Source organism: Cylas formicarius, unplaced genomic scaffold (genome assembly GCF_029955315.1).
Source record: "Cylas formicarius isolate icCylForm1 unplaced genomic scaffold, icCylForm1.1 PGA_scaffold_10__41_contigs__length_53128322, whole genome shotgun sequence".
Taxonomy (NCBI): domain Eukaryota; kingdom Metazoa; phylum Arthropoda; class Insecta; order Coleoptera; family Brentidae; genus Cylas; species Cylas formicarius.
Window position 1 is genome coordinate 27881385 of NW_026844214.1, and position 19860 is coordinate 27901244.

Here is a 19860-nt window from a genome sequence, read left to right on the forward strand (position 1 = left end):
TATGAAAATAATACAACCATTTCCAATTTTGCTTGCAAAACACTGTAATATTTTTTTTGCTAGAGGTCTCATTATATTGTAAAATCGCTAATACGGACCTTATATCTACTAGGTAGACCTGTCTATGTTGATAGTATAGAAATTTCAACGAATAAGACCTAGCGGCATTTAACAATCAACATGTCCGTTAATTCGACAGACAAAATATCATAGCCGCCTGTGGCACATCAATTTTTGGCGTGCTAGGATAACCCTATTATTCAATAACTTCTTCTTCTTCTTCTTCTTCTTCTACTTGGTTGAGATCAAATGATCTGTTAATTCCGGGCTTGCCGTTGTATTAATTCTTGAGCTGTCTCTCCACCTCTTCGGCGGTCTACCGGGCGGACGACTTCCTACTGGTATTCCCTCGAGAGAGCTATGCGGGGTAATCTATCTTCACCCATCCTCTTGACGTGGTTACACCATTGCCTTCTTCTCTGCCTTCCCCATCTAACAATATCCTGTACGTCGCATTGTTCTCTTATGTCGGTGTTTCTTACGTGGTCTCTTCTGGTTTTGCCAGCTATTGATCTCAGCTCTCTCATCTCGGCTACGCGCAGCATTCTCTTTGTTTTGTTCGTGTCTTCTCTAGACAATCTCTCTTTGCTTGCTCTTGCTTTGTTGATTTGGTCCCTTAGATCTTTTGTTGGGTCGTGGCCGCTAGACATGTTCATCCCAAGGTACTCAAATTGCATTACCTGTTCTATGGGTTTATCTTCAATTACGAGCTTGCATCTGATTGGTTCCCTGGTGATTGTCATGCCTTTTGTTTTCTCGACCGATATGGTCATATTAAGCTGTCGGCACACTTGATAGAACTTGAATAGCTGTCTTTGTAGGTCGTTCTCGTTTTCTGCGAAAATTGCTGCATTGTCGGCGTAGCATGCCATATTGATATGTTTGTTGCTCATTCTGTATCCCATATTTAAGGTTGCTACTTCTTCTATGATTTTGTCCATAAGAAGATTAAATAAGAGTGGGCTGAGGCTGTCTCCCTGTCTAATTCCTCCTGATGTTAGGATGCTTTTCGTGATATGTTGTCCTGATTTAATTTGAGTGGAGTTGTCAGTGTTGAGGTTGCAGATTACCTTTACTATGTTGGCTGGTGTTTCTTTTTCCTTTAGTATATTGATGACGTCACCTAGCTTGACCATGTCAAATGCTTTAGTTAGGTCCCTTTCTAAATCCCTGTTGTTCTTCCCTATTGGTTATGTGATTCTCCAGTTTGTCTTTTATCAGGGCCGTGAACAGTTTCATTGTTGTACACAGTAAGGTTATTCCTCTGTAGTTATCAGGGGATGTTTTTTGTCCTTCCTTGAAGATGAGAATTGTTATGCTCGTGTGCCATTCGTTTGGTATTTCTCCTTTGCTCAGGATTTTATTGCACAGTGATGTGCGTGTTGTTATAAGCTTATGGCAACCGTGTTTCAGGAGTTCGTTTGGTATTTTATCCGTACCTGGTGCTTTTCTGTTTTTAGCTTTCCTTAGTTTTTCTTTTACTTTCGCCTTTGAAACCGTTGCGCTGGCTGCTGTTTGATATTCAATTTCATGTGTTTCATTGGCGCTATACAGTCTTTCGAAGTATTCAACCCACGTTTCTATTGAGACTCCTTTACTTTGGACGAATTCGTTTACCGGTTTCTTTCTGTTTTTCAATATCTTCCACACCTTCCTTTGGGCGCCATATATGTCGTGATCCATGTCGCTCGCGAATTTAATCCAGTGTTCCCTTTTGATGGTTTTGATTCGTGAGTCGATGTTGGGTTGGGGATCCTTTGTATGCTAGGTAGCTTCTTCTTTTTAGTTCTGCGAGTTCTTTCACTTCTTGGCAAATCCAAGGTTTAGTACAGTTTGTCGCGTTTGTATTTACTTTCCTTTTTCCTATGGATTCATCAGCGGACTGAAGGATGGCTTTCTTAATTTTATTCCAGCAGGTTTCCACATCGCATTCGTTGAGGTCCAGCTCGTTAAGTCTATCTGTTAGTCTGTTTTCATACAGTTTACACGTGCTGTCCGATTCTAGTGATTCTATGTTGTATTTTTCGATGCATACTGGCGACTTTTTGATGCTACTGGGTTGTTCAGTTAGAAGTTTACATAATACGAGATTGTGATCCGTTCCTATATTAGCTGAAGTTAGAACTCTTACGTCAAGTACTTGAGTCGGTTTGATGATTCTGTTGGTGATAAGGTAGTCAATCATTGATTTTTGGCCTCTAGTGTTGTTGAATGTGTACTTGTGTTGTGCCTTGTGTGGGAAGTAGGTGTTATTATTGTCAACTCGTTTCTGGCACAAAAGTCGATTAGTAGCTCTCCGTTTTCATTGAAGGTTGGTTCATTGTGTTTCTGTTTGACACCTGGAAGTATCTCATCTCCTATTTGAGCGTTAAGATCTCCGAAAATTATGATTTCATGATGATTCATTTCGGTGTTCTGAAGGTCTTCGTAGAATCTTTCTGACTCTTCTGTGGGCTTGGATATATCTGGTGCGTATATATTAACTAGGTGCATTGTAGTTTGGTTTAGGTTTAGGGAGATTTTTAGTATACTATCATTGATATAATCTATTTCTTCGATGACCTGTGTATATTTTTCGTGCAGCAGTATGCCGAATCCTGAGCTTGTCCTTTCGTGCTTAGCTTTGCCGCTGTATATTAGGGTATAATTGTCGAATCTACCTGTTCCCTTTCCTTTTCGTTTTATTTCTGATAATTCGCATATGTCTATCTTGTGTTTCTCCATTTCGATAAGCACCTTTTGATCTCTTCCATTCCACGAGGTTACGTTCCAGCAGGCCACTCTGGTAATCTTGCGTTTGGTTTTCCGTGTTCGTTTTTTCCTTTTCATAGCATGGGTCGTCGTCATAGTTATCCGTCTTGTGTCCGAGGCTATGTCTCCGGTTCTATGAGCTGTATGTTTGTTCGACAACCCTCCTCCTTTGTCCGGGCTTGGGACCGGCAGTGCAGTCAACTTTCGACTTTGAGCTGCTCAATTCACCCATTGTCGACAGCACAGGCGGGGCTATTCAATAACTATATGATGGAAACCCATTATTCACTATGAAACATGAGATTTGTTTATCTGGATGATATAATTGTAAACATATCTTTTAGATTTAAGTTTGTTGTCAGATATTGAATTGCTTTGCTGTTTACTTTGCCATAAAATGTCTTCCAGACAAATTTCCAAGCATGCATGCATTACATGTCAAAAAACTTCTGTTTTTTTTTAGTGTGATTTAGACCAACTTAAAGACGCAGATTTTGGTAATGTAACTCTGTAGCGAGAGATTTTTATTTGAGCAATTCACTAGGAATCGAAAACTCATTTAAATTACATTGCACTTAATACAAAATCAAAAAGAATTTGTACAGTTCTCTCACGATAAACGATCCCATAGAAATAATAATAAGTAGATACCTAAAGGTTATTATAATTTCGTTATCTTGCTCTTCGTAACACTGAATAGAACTCTCCCCAAAAACTAAAGCGTTTTTCTATTACTACATTAATGGTTGCTTTCGGCTCTTCGGTGTAAGTCGTACGGTCGTTCTTGCGTAGCTGGAACCACATGCCGTCCTGACTAAGTATACGTAACTTTTGGCGGCCATACAAAAGATATCGCTAACATATATATTATAAATTATATTCCAAGGAACATGTCTACAACTATTTTATATTTATAACATTTAGGCTAGTCCGCATTTTTTTCTTTTTTATTGATCCACAAAAAAAAACAGCCAAAATAACTTGTATAGAAGTTCCAGAGCTTTGCATTCTCCTTCAAATTTCACTGAATTTTTGATATGTAAACATTATAGAAACTATTGCTGAATGCTGGCAAATTCGTCTGGAAGACATTTTATAGCAAAATAAACAGTAAAGTTATAAACAAGGTTATTTTTGACAGCTTGGTAAAAACAAAATTAAATGTACTACGTTTGTAACTATATATATACATATAGTTTTTAATCTATGTTATTGCTGGTTTCATCTTCCGGTCAATCTAAAATAGAAGAAGTTTTGTTTAACATTCCATTTAAGAGAGTGTATTATAAAAACATAAAGAACATATTATTATTATTCCCCATACTAGAAATACACAGACCCTACCTATGCTGATAATACAAGGACTTATGAAGTGAGTATGAAAAAAAAATTATAGAAGGTCCATTCAACATGCGCATGTACGAGGGGGTTATCGTTGGTGAGAAAGAAAATTAGACAAAGCCGTTAGTGGGTGAAATGTAGAGGCATGCGTAGGGTCGCTATATTATCTATTAGCTATATTATTAGCGAAATTATTATTACTTAATATTGGTTTTTTATTATTTTCGGTGCCCTTTTAAGTATTCATAAAAAATAAACAGAAGAAAATACCTTGAATTTTTTAAATGCAAATAAGTCAAAAATGGAGCTACGGTTTACACTAGAGTACCTTTCCTATTAAAAATTAACATTATTTCAGAGTTCTCTCATGTTTCAATCATAACTTGACAGATAAAAAAATATGATTCGATTTATCTAATTAATACAGTGAAACTAGTGGTCTCTAGGGGCAACGTCCAAATAAGCTTCAACTTCGTAATTATCAAAACTAACAAATTATTATTAAACTTTAACTTTCTCAGTTAATGAGAAAATTCTTATCTCCGAAACCACAGACATTTGTGTGAGCATAATATTTTGGTTGTGTAGTATCTCCAGTTTAGAGATGCTCCATTCTGAATACTAGGGTCTTTAATATCCTTTAATTGCCTTTAATATTCTTAACCACACAATACAATCAACCCTTCATTATGTTGTTTGATCGTACAATAGTCTTAAATAACGAATATTCTCCATCATTAATCTTACTCACGAGAGTGCCGCAGGTCTCACTTTTAGATAACTTCATAAACGTGTACAAAAATTCAAAATTCTCGTTTAAGGCTAATCTAATGACTGTTGAGGGCGGAATCATATTTCGCCCTACCTAATTAGATCGGGTTGGTTAAATATGTTTAATCGATTGAAACTGCACATGAAGACTGTATTTTTTTGAATTTTGAAATATAAAACGCCTTAGTATCTTTACCGAAAGATTCAGTTCCACACTGCATCTGCATCGAACCCGTGATTTCACAAGTACCACATCCTAAAAAGGAAATGTAGAAAAGATTCTTCTCAAAACATAAATAACATACGTAATTTTCATATCGATCAATCTCCATCATTATTCTAACGTAATTATAGAAATGAGCTACTACTGTTACAACAGCGTTGAATTAGTATTTGGTATTACAATTTGAAAGTGTCTACTCAAATCAAGCCCTGAACAGTATCCGGATGATCCGAAGTATGCATTTTTATATATATTTTTTATTATTATTTTATTAATTTTATATATTTTTTGTAAGTGCAGACTTATAGCAATAAATAATAGTAACAATAAATATCAAAGCTTTGGAATATTTTGGGCGTGCTTAAATTTGGTATTCATTACGGGAGTGAAAATTGATATCGTGGCATTGTTAGCACGAGCATATATTAAAAGCAACACGTTGCCCAACGTCAATTAGCAAAAATTAAGGTATACAATGTGTTGCACGCTATTCAAAAATATTTTTGACACGAGATACGATCGCCAAGTTGAACAGTAACCTAATTGTCACGAGGCTATGAAATATTAAATTACAATAAGTGTGCTTCATTTGCATTTTACCTTAAAAGGAATTGTCGTTCTTTTTTTTACAATTCGAAAAAGGACGGCGCAAAACTTCAAGGTTTTCTGTGTGTTATCTAAACACATAAATTACTTCATTTCTGAATAGATATCGTCGTAAGTACGTTGGTAATCGTGGCAAAGCAATTCTTGACTTTTTTGTGAGTTCTGCGCTGGGGTTGCTGACTCACTGCCAAGTAACGTTTCAATTTGAAAGTTCGAAACGCTGCAACAAAAGTAAAAGTAGATAATTTTCGCGCTTTTTCAAAGGATCAACTAATCTTCACCTTAGTCCGATGTCAAATTATGTAGGCGAATATGATTTTACTGTAACAACAATCAACAAAGATAATCACTGTTAGTTCTACTACAGAAGTATGGATTAGAAAACTGAAGTAAAGTAAATGCGGAATGTAGCGTACGAGACATTTTTTAATCGAGACCCAGCCCGTTTTATTCCTGTAAACTAATATGGAGTTATTAACATTTTAACGAAAACAGATCTAACCTCCAGATTTTTGTTTTGCAAAAATCCCAATTTCGTGTTCGCAAAAATGATGCCCTTTAGCGAGCGTTCTAGGTACATGAATATAATTTCGAGCAAATTGTCATGACCTATTTGGCAATAAGTTTTTTCCGCATTGAAAATTTTTTGAAACAACTTGGAATTAAGCGATGAAATTGGGTGTTAAATTATAAGCAGACACCCTGTGCATATTTTTTTAGAAATTAGTACTCGCACGATGTAAATTATTGATTATTAATAAAAATGTCCCAAATTTTGTGTGTCTAAAATTTACCAATTCCTTCGTGTTAAAAGCTACAAAACTTCGTTTGTTAGACAAAACTTCTGAAATGTTTTTGAAATGTTAAGAGACTGGAACTGACCACCCGGATCACCTCATTTAATGGTCTTGGATTTTCGCGTATGAAGCGGTAAATTTTGAATCATGCTTGTGTCAGTACTGCTACTACTACTATCATTTTTAACTGATAATAAACAGTTATATAATAGGCGGACCCAAAAGAATGGCAACTCAGAATTTGACAATTGATTTATAACATTCAGGATGTGCAAAATTTAATGACATAATGTTGAAAATGTTTGATTTTGTGTATATGTAGATTATTTCAACCTATTTTTTGTTGTTATTCGACATTTTCTATTTTAACGACTTTTGGCAAACAGGAAGAACAGAAAATTGAAATTGCAAAAGGAAAATCAAATTTTCTGACATAAATGTAATAACAAATTCTAATGGTGATAACATAAAAACAAACCGGTGTATAAAAAATGCGTGGTCAATAAATAGTACAAATAAATAATCCAACTCAACAAAATATTCAAAAATCTGTTGCAATGCCATATATAAAAAATGAATCGGAAAACAGAAAACATATCCTTTCTACATATGATACACAAACCTTAGAAATTAATAATAAAAAGTAAAAGTCCAGTTGGATTAATTAAATAAATGAGCCGAATCAAAACATGTTGGAATGCCAAGCCAACTTTTAGAAAATCTCATAAATGGACATAAAAACAGAAAAAACGCATCCACTTTTTTTGCACGAACTAACCATGTAAATTTAAGGAAATAAAATTTTAACACAAAGCAAGAATTATAAAAAATTGGCCAATAACAGACATGGTTTATATCAAAAAGGAAATAAATGCTATAAATAAAAAATATAAACCAACAACTTTAAATAAACTCTTAGCAACACAATAGACATAAACATAAAGGTTAAAATATTAATATCAATAATTTCATATTTTTACTTATTTATACAGGCTGTTTCAAAACAAATGCATTTAGTAAGTTAAGTAGTTTGTTATATAAACGTTCAGTTACAAACCAATCATCAGGGAGATATTGCGCTACAAATATGGTGGAAAAATAATGTTTCAATCTTTTATCTTACAAACGAAAATATTACGGAGCTATTTCCATTTTTAAAAATACGCTTTCCTCCTTTTTTTATTTTTAAAAAATAAGTGGAAGAGATTGAATTAGACTAGCCCACTCATTCTAAATTTAAGAGAAAAATTACCTACGCAATGACATATATATTTTAAGTTTCATTTAGAAACTCTACAGCTACGGAGTGGAAAATCCAACGGCTACAAAATGGGTGATCTGGTTGCCCAGTTCGAGAATCGAAAATCATTTAACTTCTTCCAAGCCAAAAAACTTTCAGACTTTGTCAAAACTGGTGCAAACTAGAAATTACTTTCAGTTTGATATGAAGATTTGTAATACTAACTCTAGTTTCCAAATCGCAGAGGACAGTGGCACAATTAATGCGAATAGATAGGTTTGTTTAAAATTTTGCAAATTGAATTCCTGATAGAATAGGCTTCCACGTCGCTATCTACAAATTATGCTCGATAATTGCAAATATCATTCGTTTGCACATTTAAATATGTCGTCGAACTGAAACGCAGCGGTATCGTATATTCGGCTTCATTACGTAGGGGTGGTAAAAAACGTTGCCAAAATCTATAGCAGAATAATATTTCCGATAATGTCTAATTGAATTAACGGGTCAACGCGATGGTCTCACCCCGGTTTAGCTCGAAAAACACCCATTAACTTGATTAAGCTCGGAAAAATATGTTACAGTAACACATTTTTCTTCTGTCGAAAGGTTTACCAGCGTTGTAGTCGTTTCCGAAAAATAGGGCGTAAGGCGTAATTCAGAATTCATTTTTTACAATCTTTAATTCGGCACAGTGCTGTACTAGGAAATTTTATTAGTTTTGGACGCTAGAAAAACTTTTGGTTTAGTTCCTGTTTCCTTCCTGCAGTCCTCGCCTTTCTATTTCATCATTAACGTCATTTATATATTTTTCTGTGACCTTCCTTGTTTGTTTGTTTATGGGAGAGTCCAGTTCCACACTTTTAGTGGTATTTTTTTCCCCTAGGTGTCTCAGAGTAAATATGTTGTTCGTAGAGGATCTGTTTCCTCTTCCTTTTCTATTCTGGTTTTAAGGATTCTTTCATATAATCTTCCCGTGGACGACGTTATACTTAGTGCTCTATAGCTTGCGCAGTTTTTTCTATTTCCCTTTTTAAAAATAGAAGTTATGTGGGAAATTTTCCAGTCCTCTGGTATGTTTTGGCCCATTAGTACTTTATTAAATATGGTGCAGGTTATTCTATGGTTTTTGTTGTGCCATGTGCCAGGCCGATCACATTGTCCTGATGCTTAATTGTTTTTCATCTTCTGTATTACCTTCTTTACTTCTTCCATGATATTCTCCGGTACCGTACTCCGCTATAGGTCCTTAGCGGTCAACCGAGTGTCTAGGTATTCTCCTCTATTTTCCGTGAATGCTGTCTGTAGAGCTGTATCCATCTTGTACCATTATCATTATCTGTTTCCTGTTTATTCTATCTAATTCGTCAGAGAGTCTATCAGATCTTGTTTTATTATTTACAAGTATTCTGGATTCCTTCTGTTGTTTATAATTCAAACTTGCTGACGTTCGCCAATCATTCTGTATGATTCTTCAGAGCTTATTTGACACTGGCTCGTATTCTAATCTCAACCTGCTTATATATTGGAGGAGCAGCTAAAGAAGGCTCAGGAACATTGTCTCGGCTGGCTGATCTCCATATTGGTGAAAGGTAAAGACCTGAGTCGCGATTAGGATTGTTCGGTTGTTTATAGATTTCTTTGGATTCTCGGATTTTTCTTTAATAGAAGACCATTATCGAATTGACGTCGCATCGCGATGCCGCAAATCATGCAGTTATTTATAGTTATAGCACATATTAACTTTTGAGAAAGCTCTCGGGAATATGACAAGATCTGAGGAATTTAAAACGGACTTTTAGGATCTAGTATAGGAATATATTAATACCTATTAACTGAAAAAATTGAATTTTGAATGTGCGCCACTGGTACTTATGAAAAAAGATAATAAAACTACCTTTCTGACCTACTTCCTATTAGAACAAGAGATTAATGCGACGCTTTTGTTAAGACTAATAGACAAGTGACGTCGTGTTGGAATTGATAGCTGTTTACTGTTAAGTAATTTTGACCTTTAAATTAGCATTTTACACGCAACCCCTTGATGTATGTTCTATAAGGTGAAGTTATCGTCGCACTCTGTTAAAATGTATGAAGAACTCGACCGAAGGGACGAAATGAATGAAATTCAAAAGAATCTTTTCATTTTACTAATCCACTAAATAGATATTTGCTTAACTAGTATACTTAGTGTACTAATATAGTCCGATATACGATTAATGGTCATGATTGTAATAATAATATTAACGTCTTAACTGTTGATAAGCATTTTCAGGCCAATAAATCAAACTGGTCCAGGTAGTAGTAAGGAAATTGAAACACAAAACATATGCGTGCATTTTGTTGTATTTCGTACTGTATAATAATAAATTTATACTAAATCAAATTATTATTTCTATTACCGGATTTTTTATGATCCTGTCTACGCAATAAGTGTTATCATGCGATTGGATTTTTAAAACTAAAACTAGTTGTTTTTTTGTATAAATATCTTCATAAAAAAGGTCATACGGACTAATGAATTCTTTTTCCTTTAGATACATTGAAAATGCAGTTTGATAAAGAATTTTGCATTTTGCCACCCTTTCTTTATAGTGTCATGGGCGTCTGGAATACAACTACGCTTGTCAATATTTTTAAATTTAAATTCGATTTTCTCCAGAAATCGACTTAATATTTCACGATTGGCAAAAAATCGACAATTTTTTTTCATTTATGTTGCAATTATTCAGGTTACGGACTCTGATTACTCTAATACATCGTAAACACTTCTCTGCGAATCCACTCTGCATCACCATTCTTAAACACTTTTATTATGCCTATGTCACATCGTTCTTTCCATCCTAGTAAATCATTATCAAGGAATCGATGCAAGGTTGTCCTTGCAATGCCACTTAACTTTACTGTCCTCCCTATAGCAGCTTCCATGCCCTCTGATGTTTTTACAAGACCTGCAGACAAATTTTGCATTAAAAAATATAGATTATTATCTATTGCTTGGTAAAGATCCTTCCCTTTATGATGACCCCGGCAAATCATGACCACTTGTTTGTCGTGCTGGATTATACAAGGGTGTAGTGGCCACCTAATTCTCGTATTGTAAGTACTGAGTAATTGTAAAATAAAAAGAATCACAAATTGCCTGCTGCTGGGAGTATTCAAGAATTTAGCATAAATTTCATAATTTATCCTATATGTTATATACATTTAATAATATCAGAAAATTAAAGCCTACAGATCTACAATTCCAGTACTGGTTTGTTTTTTTATAGTATCTACGTTTTTTAATTCAACTAATCACTGATTCGGTAAAGAGGATTTTTTTTGAATGTTTTTGTTATTGATTAACTAGTTCGTTAAAAACTTATCTCGTATTCTAGGTCGTATCAATAGTTAATGCAACCTTGAAATATTGATGTTAAAGTCTATGGAAAATTCATAAATACCTGCGTTTTTTATCGATACATGTTTGTGGTGGCAAACAAATGCGCCACCTATGTTTCAACGTTGGAATTTATTCGCTGAAGTAAAATGTACAGGGTGTTTGTTTATATTTTGCACCAAACATACAGCCAAATCTTGAAAAGTTAGAAAAAACTTTGTATAAAAAAGAAAGTATCTATAAGGTATCTATTATATTTTGGTAATTATAGGGAAGAAGTAAGTTTCAAATGACAAGACAGTACGAAACAAATATATATATTTTAATTTATTTGCATATTTTTTTTCCTAATTCCAAGAATATATATCATATACATATACCCTCCATTATTATTTATGGAAATTTGGATATTCCTCAAAAAAATTCGTACTTACAATGTTTATGAAGTAGAATATTGTTTTTAAGCGGTTTGATTTTTTGATGGTAGAGTTTCAAAAAATATTCTTTCAAATCTTTTAGTTGAAAACTTCGCATTATATTTATGTTTATGTTTTCCAATATAAATAATGAAAAGGCTATTTTACTGATTTAAGAAGAAAAATACCGTAATCAATGTAAAATATAAAAATAAATATCTTTTCTGCCTCTGTATTTCTCTCTCAAAATTACAGCAAAAATTTCGGTCTCTATACTTTGTTAGTAATGAGAGGTCAGTAAAAGTCTTTTGGTAAATACCCCTAACCTTCTCTATTTTTCCTTATTTTTTTTTTTTAAATCGTTGACTCTTTTAATAAAAACCGCTTCTGGCGGCGAACGGTACGAGCCATCATCAAAGTACCTTTCATTAGAGAATGGACCAAACTAAAAACAGTGCAAGGCTGAAATATGGAACAAAATTCTTTTAAAAATCAGGTATCGGATTTCAAGGAAAATGCTCGCACCCGTCCATCATAATTTTTTCTTGCAGTATATGGAAACTGTACAGAGAGGATCAAAAAGTAGATGTCGATACCAAGTTCACTTTTTAAATTTAAAAAAGAATAAAAAACATGTCAAAGAAAACAAAATGGGGCGGAGCACCATCCAAATCTGTCTATTTGGGAAAGAAACTGCGAGCGTAGGAATTAAGTCATTTTGTATTAAGGTTGTCGTTTTGTGTCGATCGGGGATTATTTGTGAAAAATACCTACAATTTTGTTTATTTACTATTTAAATAAAACGTGACATCAATACTAACCAGAATCTGATGATGAAGAAAAAATGGATTTAAGTTGCACATTTCCATCATAGCTTCACAAAACTATATTCTGCGCTCGGGATCGTCTTCGTTCAGCTCCGGTAGTAATATAATCTTGTACGGGTGATACTTTTCTTCTTGTAATACACGCAAAATTAAACAAATTACAAAAGTCTTCCTGAGTTGTCGTTGTGCCTCCATATCCAATATTAATTAAAATTTCAATTCTCTGGATTTCTTCTTATTTGACAATTTAAGAACTTTACCGGTGCTAGCCACTCACCTGTCTAAAAAGAGATGGGTATATGGCATGCTACATGATGTGGATAAAAAAAATGTTTTATTTAAAAAAAGGAACTTGCGCAAGAAAAAAATTAATTAAATGTGTTCCATATTTTGGCTGTTCACTGTATAAGTATGTAGATATTTAATAATAGAGAGATAATAATAAACTGAAAAATTTGGAGCCGCTTTTCTTCAAAATCGTTTTTATTTTTTGAACGATGTCTTTTTCTTATAAGAATGCAATTTTAATGAGTGTGTGCTACTTGCCCAACTAGAAAACGATCTGCGCGTGTGACATCCTACCTTGAAATTATACGTTAAAACATTATTTAATCTGCTTCGTATAATAACGATAATAATAATAATTACGGTATTATACTTGGGAGGTTTATTTTTAAGTAATCATGAAGGAAAATTTCATTTAATAAAAAAATATTGATGTCATCGTGTAATCGCATCCTTGACTTTAACCGTTTTTTAACAAAATGTCGCACGTTTTCTAAACATTATTTGCGATAATATATCGAGTAGATATCAAGCGAAACTCCTTTTGTTGTTTCTTCAGTCAATCAGTCAGTCAGTGAATACATTGAAATATCAAATTCATCTGACGAATCTACATAATTTTTATTTTTTTTCATTCAATTTAGGCTTTCGGAAAAACCGCTCATCAATAGTGATGTAATATTCAACTTAAAACAAATAATAAAAAAATATTATAATTTAATCGACAGGCCTTTCTTTACATTGTGGATATAATTAAGGCAGTCGACGTATACCGTCACAGGGATGCTATCAAAATCTTAAGAGCGAAAAATGTAAATCGCCATTTGTTAGAATAACAATTGACGCAGTATCCTGTGGATCAGATAATAATTATCTATCACTATTTGCCGATGATACAGCTGTGGTTTCCTGCAGTGCGGACATGGAGGATCTGTCTAAGAACTCTAATGAGGCGGTGGCAGATATTGTTGATTATTGTAACAAAAATAGTCTTATATTAAATCATGATAAAACTGAATTGATTCATTTCTCACTAAGAGGCATAGATAAGAGCATCATAATTAAGTGTAATAATAAAACGATCGATGAGAGGTGGGTTGCGAAATTTCTGGGAGTTTATTTTGATTTTGGTCTTTGTTGGTCTCATCAGGTGGACTATATTCTAAAAAATTATCCACACACTGTTTTGTCATTTGGCAACTTAGAGAAAGGGTCGATTATAGTCTTTTGTTGCTATGTTATTATTCGTATATTCAGTCCTGTTTAAATTATGCTTTTACTGCTTGGGGTAATTGCTCCTGATCGCATGAAATATTTTTGTTCCAAAAAAGGATTATTCGTACAATGCATTTTAAACCGAAACATTATTCCGGCAGAAATATATTTATTGAAATGCAAATTTTGACATTTCCCAGTCTATACATCGAATTCAGTAACGATTCCGGGCTGCGGTCAGTTCAAGGCTGAGGTGAAACGATTGCTTATCCAGAAGGCATTTTATTCTGTACAAGAGTACCTGTAGTGCACTTTGTTTGTTTTTTATGTGTTATTTTAAAAATGCTGTGTATCTTTATTGGTTGTGTATTTTAACATTATCCTATACTTACAATGTAAGTCGTATGGAAATAAAGTATATTATTATTATTATTATATAAAAATCGGAATGAAACAACACTGTAGAACTAAAGTCAGAGTAGGGCAGTTATTGACTAACGAACAAAACATAAATAATAACAAAATTAAAAAAATTCTTGCGGCATTCCTATTCTTGGACTTTCAGCTTCCTTCTGACTTAGGTTGATCGACTAATAAACCTAACTTTTCTATAAATTGGCCTTAATTATTTTTTTTCTATTTACAAATTCTGAACCTCTAACCTACCATTTTTTATGTCCAATCTATAGTAAAGAGGAAGAAAAATCTAAAAAAAAACTAATCCACGAATGAAGCATCAACTATCCAAAAACAAAATCGTTTTTGTTTATTGACTTGCTTAAGCATAGATTTTAGATACTCATTTCTTTTGGGACTGTCCGGCATAAATAGTGTTAATGGATGATGTTCCACTCAAGGTATTACAAACCTTTCCGTCAAGCGTCAATTTAGTTTAATTTTTCATTGATATTTAATTTTATTTAATTTAATTTTTTTTATTGAAATATCATTGTTCATCGACGGATAATTCTGTAGCCATTTTTTTTAAACTAAAACCTAAAAAAGACGGGGGGGGTCTTCCAAATGATAATATCATCAACATGTTCCTTGTTATCTGCACATATGCGGTTACAAATAAATTGCTATCATTTATGTCTTAGCCACAGAACTTTTGTTTGTATTCGCTCTAATCTGAAGTCCGCTCACTATTAAAATCAGATTATTGGCAGCATTACAAGAAAATATTGGAAGCACTGTTTTTTGCGATTCTGTTATTGTCGAAGCATTGTGGTCGAAAAGACCGTGCAACTCAGCAATTAACGAAATAACTTCATTATTACTTAAAGTATTTCCTGAACTAATACACGGATTTGAGCTTTTATTAAATGCAAAGGCTGAGGTAAAACGATTGCTTATCCATTGTCTGTCCATCCTAGATATTTATAGGGACAGAGAGAGGCTCTACACTTACAGTTTCCTTCTGCTAAATGGGCCAATTACCATTAACTTCACTGTCTACTGTCTGTGCAACAGCCAGTCTTTTTGAACAAAGTTTTGTCAAATATCAAATATATCACGATGAAGAAATGTGCAGTGATTATTATTAATATAATAGCGTACATCAAGAAGCAGCAGGTGGTCATGCCAGTGAACATGTGCATATAATTAAAAAAAAAACTCATAAACGTGGAAAATAGTGGATTTAGATAAACAAAAATTTAGAACACTGCTAAAAATGAATATTGGGCAAGCAAAGGACAATTATCTAAAACTTATGGTAAAATACAGAACCAGCTAAAATAAGTAATTTTCTACAGTTGAATTTTCACAAGGATAATTAGTAACTATGCAAAATATTCCAAATACCTTGTTTTTGAATACCTATTTTGTGATAGCTTAATTGTAACACCTTATAGGAAAAAAACTAAACTTTAGTGCTTTGTGTTTTTCTATTTTTGACATAAGGCGGGTAACAGTGCATTAGTTATAAAGCTGAGGTCTTAAGCAAAAAAATAGTTATTACATCCGCAATGACTCTAAAAACCTACAAACGGAAAAGCGTGTTAAAACGTTGCCATTAAAACGAGCTACGTATCGGGTCGCCAATTAGCCTTGTAAAAGCGGATCTACACAAATATGGAAACGTATCTTGGCCTTTTCCACGGGCGAAATTCGCGTGAAACCATCTAAAAAGAAAAACAAGCCGCGAAAAGTAAACAAATTCAAGTTCGCGAGCGCAAAAACTAGACAAAAGTGCATGGTTCGATGCCCGCACGGATGGTGGAAATGGTATAATCCTGTCAACTTCTCTCAGATTCGTAGACTAGTTTAGTGGCGACGCCACCTGCGATTAGTCAGTGCGGAGTGCCGAAGAAGTCTTTTGCAGATTCCGTTTTTGCCGCGCCTAATTGGTGTCGCGCGTTAATAGTTCGAATACGTGCGGTAGGTTTCGAACCAATTGAAAAATTTGAAGCATCATAACTGCGGTTTCGATTGGTCAACTTGGTGGTTGGCTTGGTGCTAGTGTGGCAAAGTAATACAGGGTGGGTCGAAAAGATGGGTCAACTCGTTAACGATAGATTTCTCGTGTGAAAATATTCAGAGTTCTCATTATAATTTTTTTTATTTCATCTTTTGTTCACTTCTTTTTTCAAATGTTGTAAATAAAGACGTCATCCAAGTAAAAAAAAAGGGTTATCCTGTATCCTATTAGCGTCCACCAATTGTCTCGATGTACGGTTCTAAGACTTATCTCGAATAATACAACTTTTTTGTGTAATTTTTATTTTTAAGAAATTCTTAAAAATAAAAATTAGTTATTAATTAATAATAATTCAACAAATTTAAATTAAATATAAATGTCTTTCTGATAATAATACATGATGATAATCTACAGAGTTTATTAAAGGGGATAGGCAAGAGTTGTATGAACTTTTTTCTATTATCTTCTGAACCTACCGATAAAAACAAATGAGAGCCTCATATGTATACATTCCATTTAAAAATTCAATTTAAATCAGAGGAAAATTGGTCCGTAAGTTGACAAAACTTTAGAAAACCCTTGTGATGAAATAATTGAATATTTTCTACTTTTTCTTAATAAGTTGGCAACGTGACGATAATATGCTTTTACTGTTCTATTCCATGTCGAAAATATTTTGTCCGCCACATTCGCGAGATTATCTAGCGTGCCACGATAAAATTTCATCCGTTTTGGTTTTTAATATTTCATATCCAATTAACTTTGCGGAACGCTCAAAAAATAGACCATTTATTTTACCTATCTAGCGTATTGTAATTTTGATATGAATATTCAGTCATAAATCATTGAGACCTTACAAAATGTCGAAATGTTTTGTCGAAAACGTACGCTTCATTTCACTTCGATTTTTGAAGAAAGCCAAAGAAATAAACCATCAAAACAACGATACGGGGAGTACCAAGTAGGACTGAAAAGGCGCTTATTTTTTATTCGTTTTAAAAAGAGATTTAAACCTAATGGAGATGTGCGAAGACTTTTGCAAAATAGCCATTTTGTCGTTTCTGTTTCAAAATTTTGGTGTCGATGTATGATGACAAGACGATCGGCCATTTTTTCAACTAGGCAATCTTATACAAAGCCGCAATTTTTTAAGTGGTATACGATAAAATTATAAAATGGTTCGGTTTAAACAAATGTATGTTTAAAATGTTTGCCAAATAGAGAACCACGTGTTAGCCATTAGTAAAGGCTGCACAGATTAAAATAATAAAAAAGAACACTTATTTCATGACAACTAATCAATAATTATGTAAAGTCGCTTTAAATGCAGTTTAAAGAAACAAGCAAAATACCGGGAACAACATAGACCCAACAGATGCATTTAGTTCGCTCAACGGCATTTTTAACAGATATCTTAACAGTTGGAAAAATGGTCAGCACATACAAAGAAAACCTGACAGAGCACTACAAAACCAAAGAATACCAGGTAAAAACCAACCTGCAACTATTAACATAAAATTTACGTTTACCCAGGCTGAAAGAGCACAGACAATAATTTCAGTATTCGACTGGATCGCAGACCCACCGAAATTTTACACCTAAACCAAATTTACAGGATTTTTCATGGATAACAATCTGGGAGTTTTAGTTCTTTTGTAAATGTTTGATGGAATAAATAAGTGTAAATACTGTTCAGACCATCCACATTTTTATGGTTAATAGAGTTGCCACACTGATGATGACATTTTTTTCCGTATCTAGGATATAAGGATTGTTTTATGTCACTTGGTGGACATGATCATTCACATGGGAAGTGAGGCTAGTAACCTTGGGCTTATGTTTACGGTCACATGTATGTAATTTCTTTCTTTTTTTTAATTTGGTTTTTTTTTCAAGTATTGATTCACGGATGTAAAAACGTGTTGTCAATATATTTCGGGATATCATCCGTTCGTTTGTTGAACTCCGACTGGAATCCTGCATCCGACTGAAATCCTGCAGACGTTTCGTCATCTTCAATGCTCGCGCTCCGAAGTGTTTTCGGAGCCCGAGCATTCAAGATGCCAAGTGAGATCTTGATCTTGTATGTTCTTGCATGTTCCATAATCATATTAGTTTCAATTAAAATATTTGCAAGTTAAACGATATAGAAGGTAGAACAAAAAATACAAAAATTGCACACGAGTAAATCACCCTTACCTCAAAAAAATTGATAAGAATTTTATTAAGAAGAAGAAGAAAAGTTGAAAAACATATAAAATAACAAAACTAAGATAAAAAAGCTTTTTTGTTCGAAAAAGATTAATAATTTTCTGATTTTTTGTTCCACAATTTTAAATACTGTCGCAAATTGTTCAAAAGCAAATCATTTAGCAAATTTTTGTTCCAATTTTATCTGATTTGTAAAATTATCTATAATTTCAAATTTCAAGTCAAAGTTTCATTTCTTTATATCATGGATATCCGCGATTATTTTAGTAGTTGTTTAGTGTTTGTCATTTAATAACAATTTAAAATAAAACTTTTTCTATTTAAATGAGAACTAATATGCCTTTCATAATTAGCAATGCTTTGGCTACTTAACAGGAATTATAAATTTTTTATTAATTTTTTATGTGTGAATATCGTTGCAACCAACATAAAATATGTGTTTCGCTAGAAAATTTAAAATGTTAGTTAATTTTACGAATAAGATGGTATTGTTGGTACCTATGGTTTGTTGTTTGTTCTATCGAAGCGAAGCAACATTTCAGAAATCATCACAGTACAAACATTATCTAGACCAGTTCGCAAAACCTATACCGTAGAAACCGATTGCTAGTTGCTTCAGCTAAACAAAAAAGCCTAAAGACAGAAACAGATATTTGATAGGTTTGGCCATTTTGTGCGTTTTTTGCGGGCTTTTTCGCGAGAAATGTGACGAAATTTGCATAGATCAGACAAGGTGTTTGATAAAATCCAAGAGATCCTCTTGCAGTGGGAAAGTATATTTAGAGGTCTCGGCTATTGTTGAAATATCTAGAGACGTTAAATACAAGCATGCATAAATATGAATTATTCATTTCCAAGGAGGTTTTGCCAGTAAATTACGCTCGCCTGCAGATAACGTTTTGAATCGTAATGCGTTCGATTGTTTACGAGAAACATTTCAGTTATTTGTTGATCGAATTGAATGTTTTAATAAATGTCGCTGCATCATGCTACTCGCATTCCATTCAAATATGATATGTACAATTCGAAACTTAGCTTCGAACGACACCGATATAAAACCGAGATTTCTCTCAGGAAAATATAAAAAATGCTGCAATTATTGTGTTTTTATGTGTTTTGATGCATATTACAGAATAAAACGTGAGTTTAGCTAACGAGATGTTCCAGATGTATCAGGAGATCATTATCTGCCATTTTCAAGTTCTTTTATGAAATGCGTTGAATAAAAATAAGTAAACAAATTTCCAAACTCTCCCAACATTGCTTGATTTTGTTTTGGCAAATAATACGACTAAATGATACAACAATAATCC

The 19860-nt window shown here is 33.5% G+C and overlaps 2 protein-coding genes and 1 long non-coding RNA gene across 5 annotated transcripts in view; 1 reads left to right on the forward strand and 2 right to left on the reverse strand.

Moving 5' to 3' along the window:
* Positions 1–1206: 1206 nt before the first annotated feature.
* Positions 1207–2907, reverse strand: LOC132696713 (uncharacterized). The gene is made up of 3 exons (XM_060661742.1): positions 2280–2907; positions 1913–2172; positions 1207–1815 (listed from the first exon to the last, which is right to left on the reverse strand). The coding sequence occupies exons 1-3, from the start codon at positions 2905–2907 to the stop codon at positions 1207–1209; spliced, it is 1497 nt and encodes a 498-aa protein (XP_060517725.1).
* Positions 2908–10133: 7226 nt separating this feature from the next.
* LOC132697781 (uncharacterized) overlaps positions 10134–19860 on the reverse strand; it is a 29190-nt gene continuing 19463 nt past the window's right edge. The window contains exons 2-3 of the long non-coding RNA XR_009618303.1: positions 12409–12695; positions 10134–10740 (exon numbers count right to left, since the gene is read on the reverse strand). This is a non-coding gene — a long non-coding RNA (uncharacterized LOC132697781). The remainder of the gene's footprint in view (positions 10741–12408; positions 12696–19860) is intronic.
* LOC132697762 (A disintegrin and metalloproteinase with thrombospondin motifs adt-1) overlaps positions 16196–19860 on the forward strand; it is a 49390-nt gene continuing 45725 nt past the window's right edge. For all 3 annotated transcript variants that reach the window (XM_060663390.1, XM_060663381.1, XM_060663398.1), the window contains exon 1: positions 16196–16397. The gene's annotated coding sequence lies outside the window, so the exon portion shown is untranslated. The remainder of the gene's footprint in view (positions 16398–19860) is intronic.

Coding starts and splice junctions, on each gene's coding strand:
- LOC132696713 (XM_060661742.1), bottom strand. CDS start 2,907: ATGACGACGACCCATGCTATGAAAAGGAAAAAACGAACACGGAAAACC. Junction 2,173..2,279: donor CCACACAAGGCACAACACAA/GTACACATTCAA, acceptor TTCTAACTTCAG/CTAATATAGGAACGGATCAC. Junction 1,816..1,912: donor AATCCATAGGAAAAAGGAAA/GTAAATACAAAC, acceptor TAGCATACAAAG/GATCCCCAACCCAACATCGA.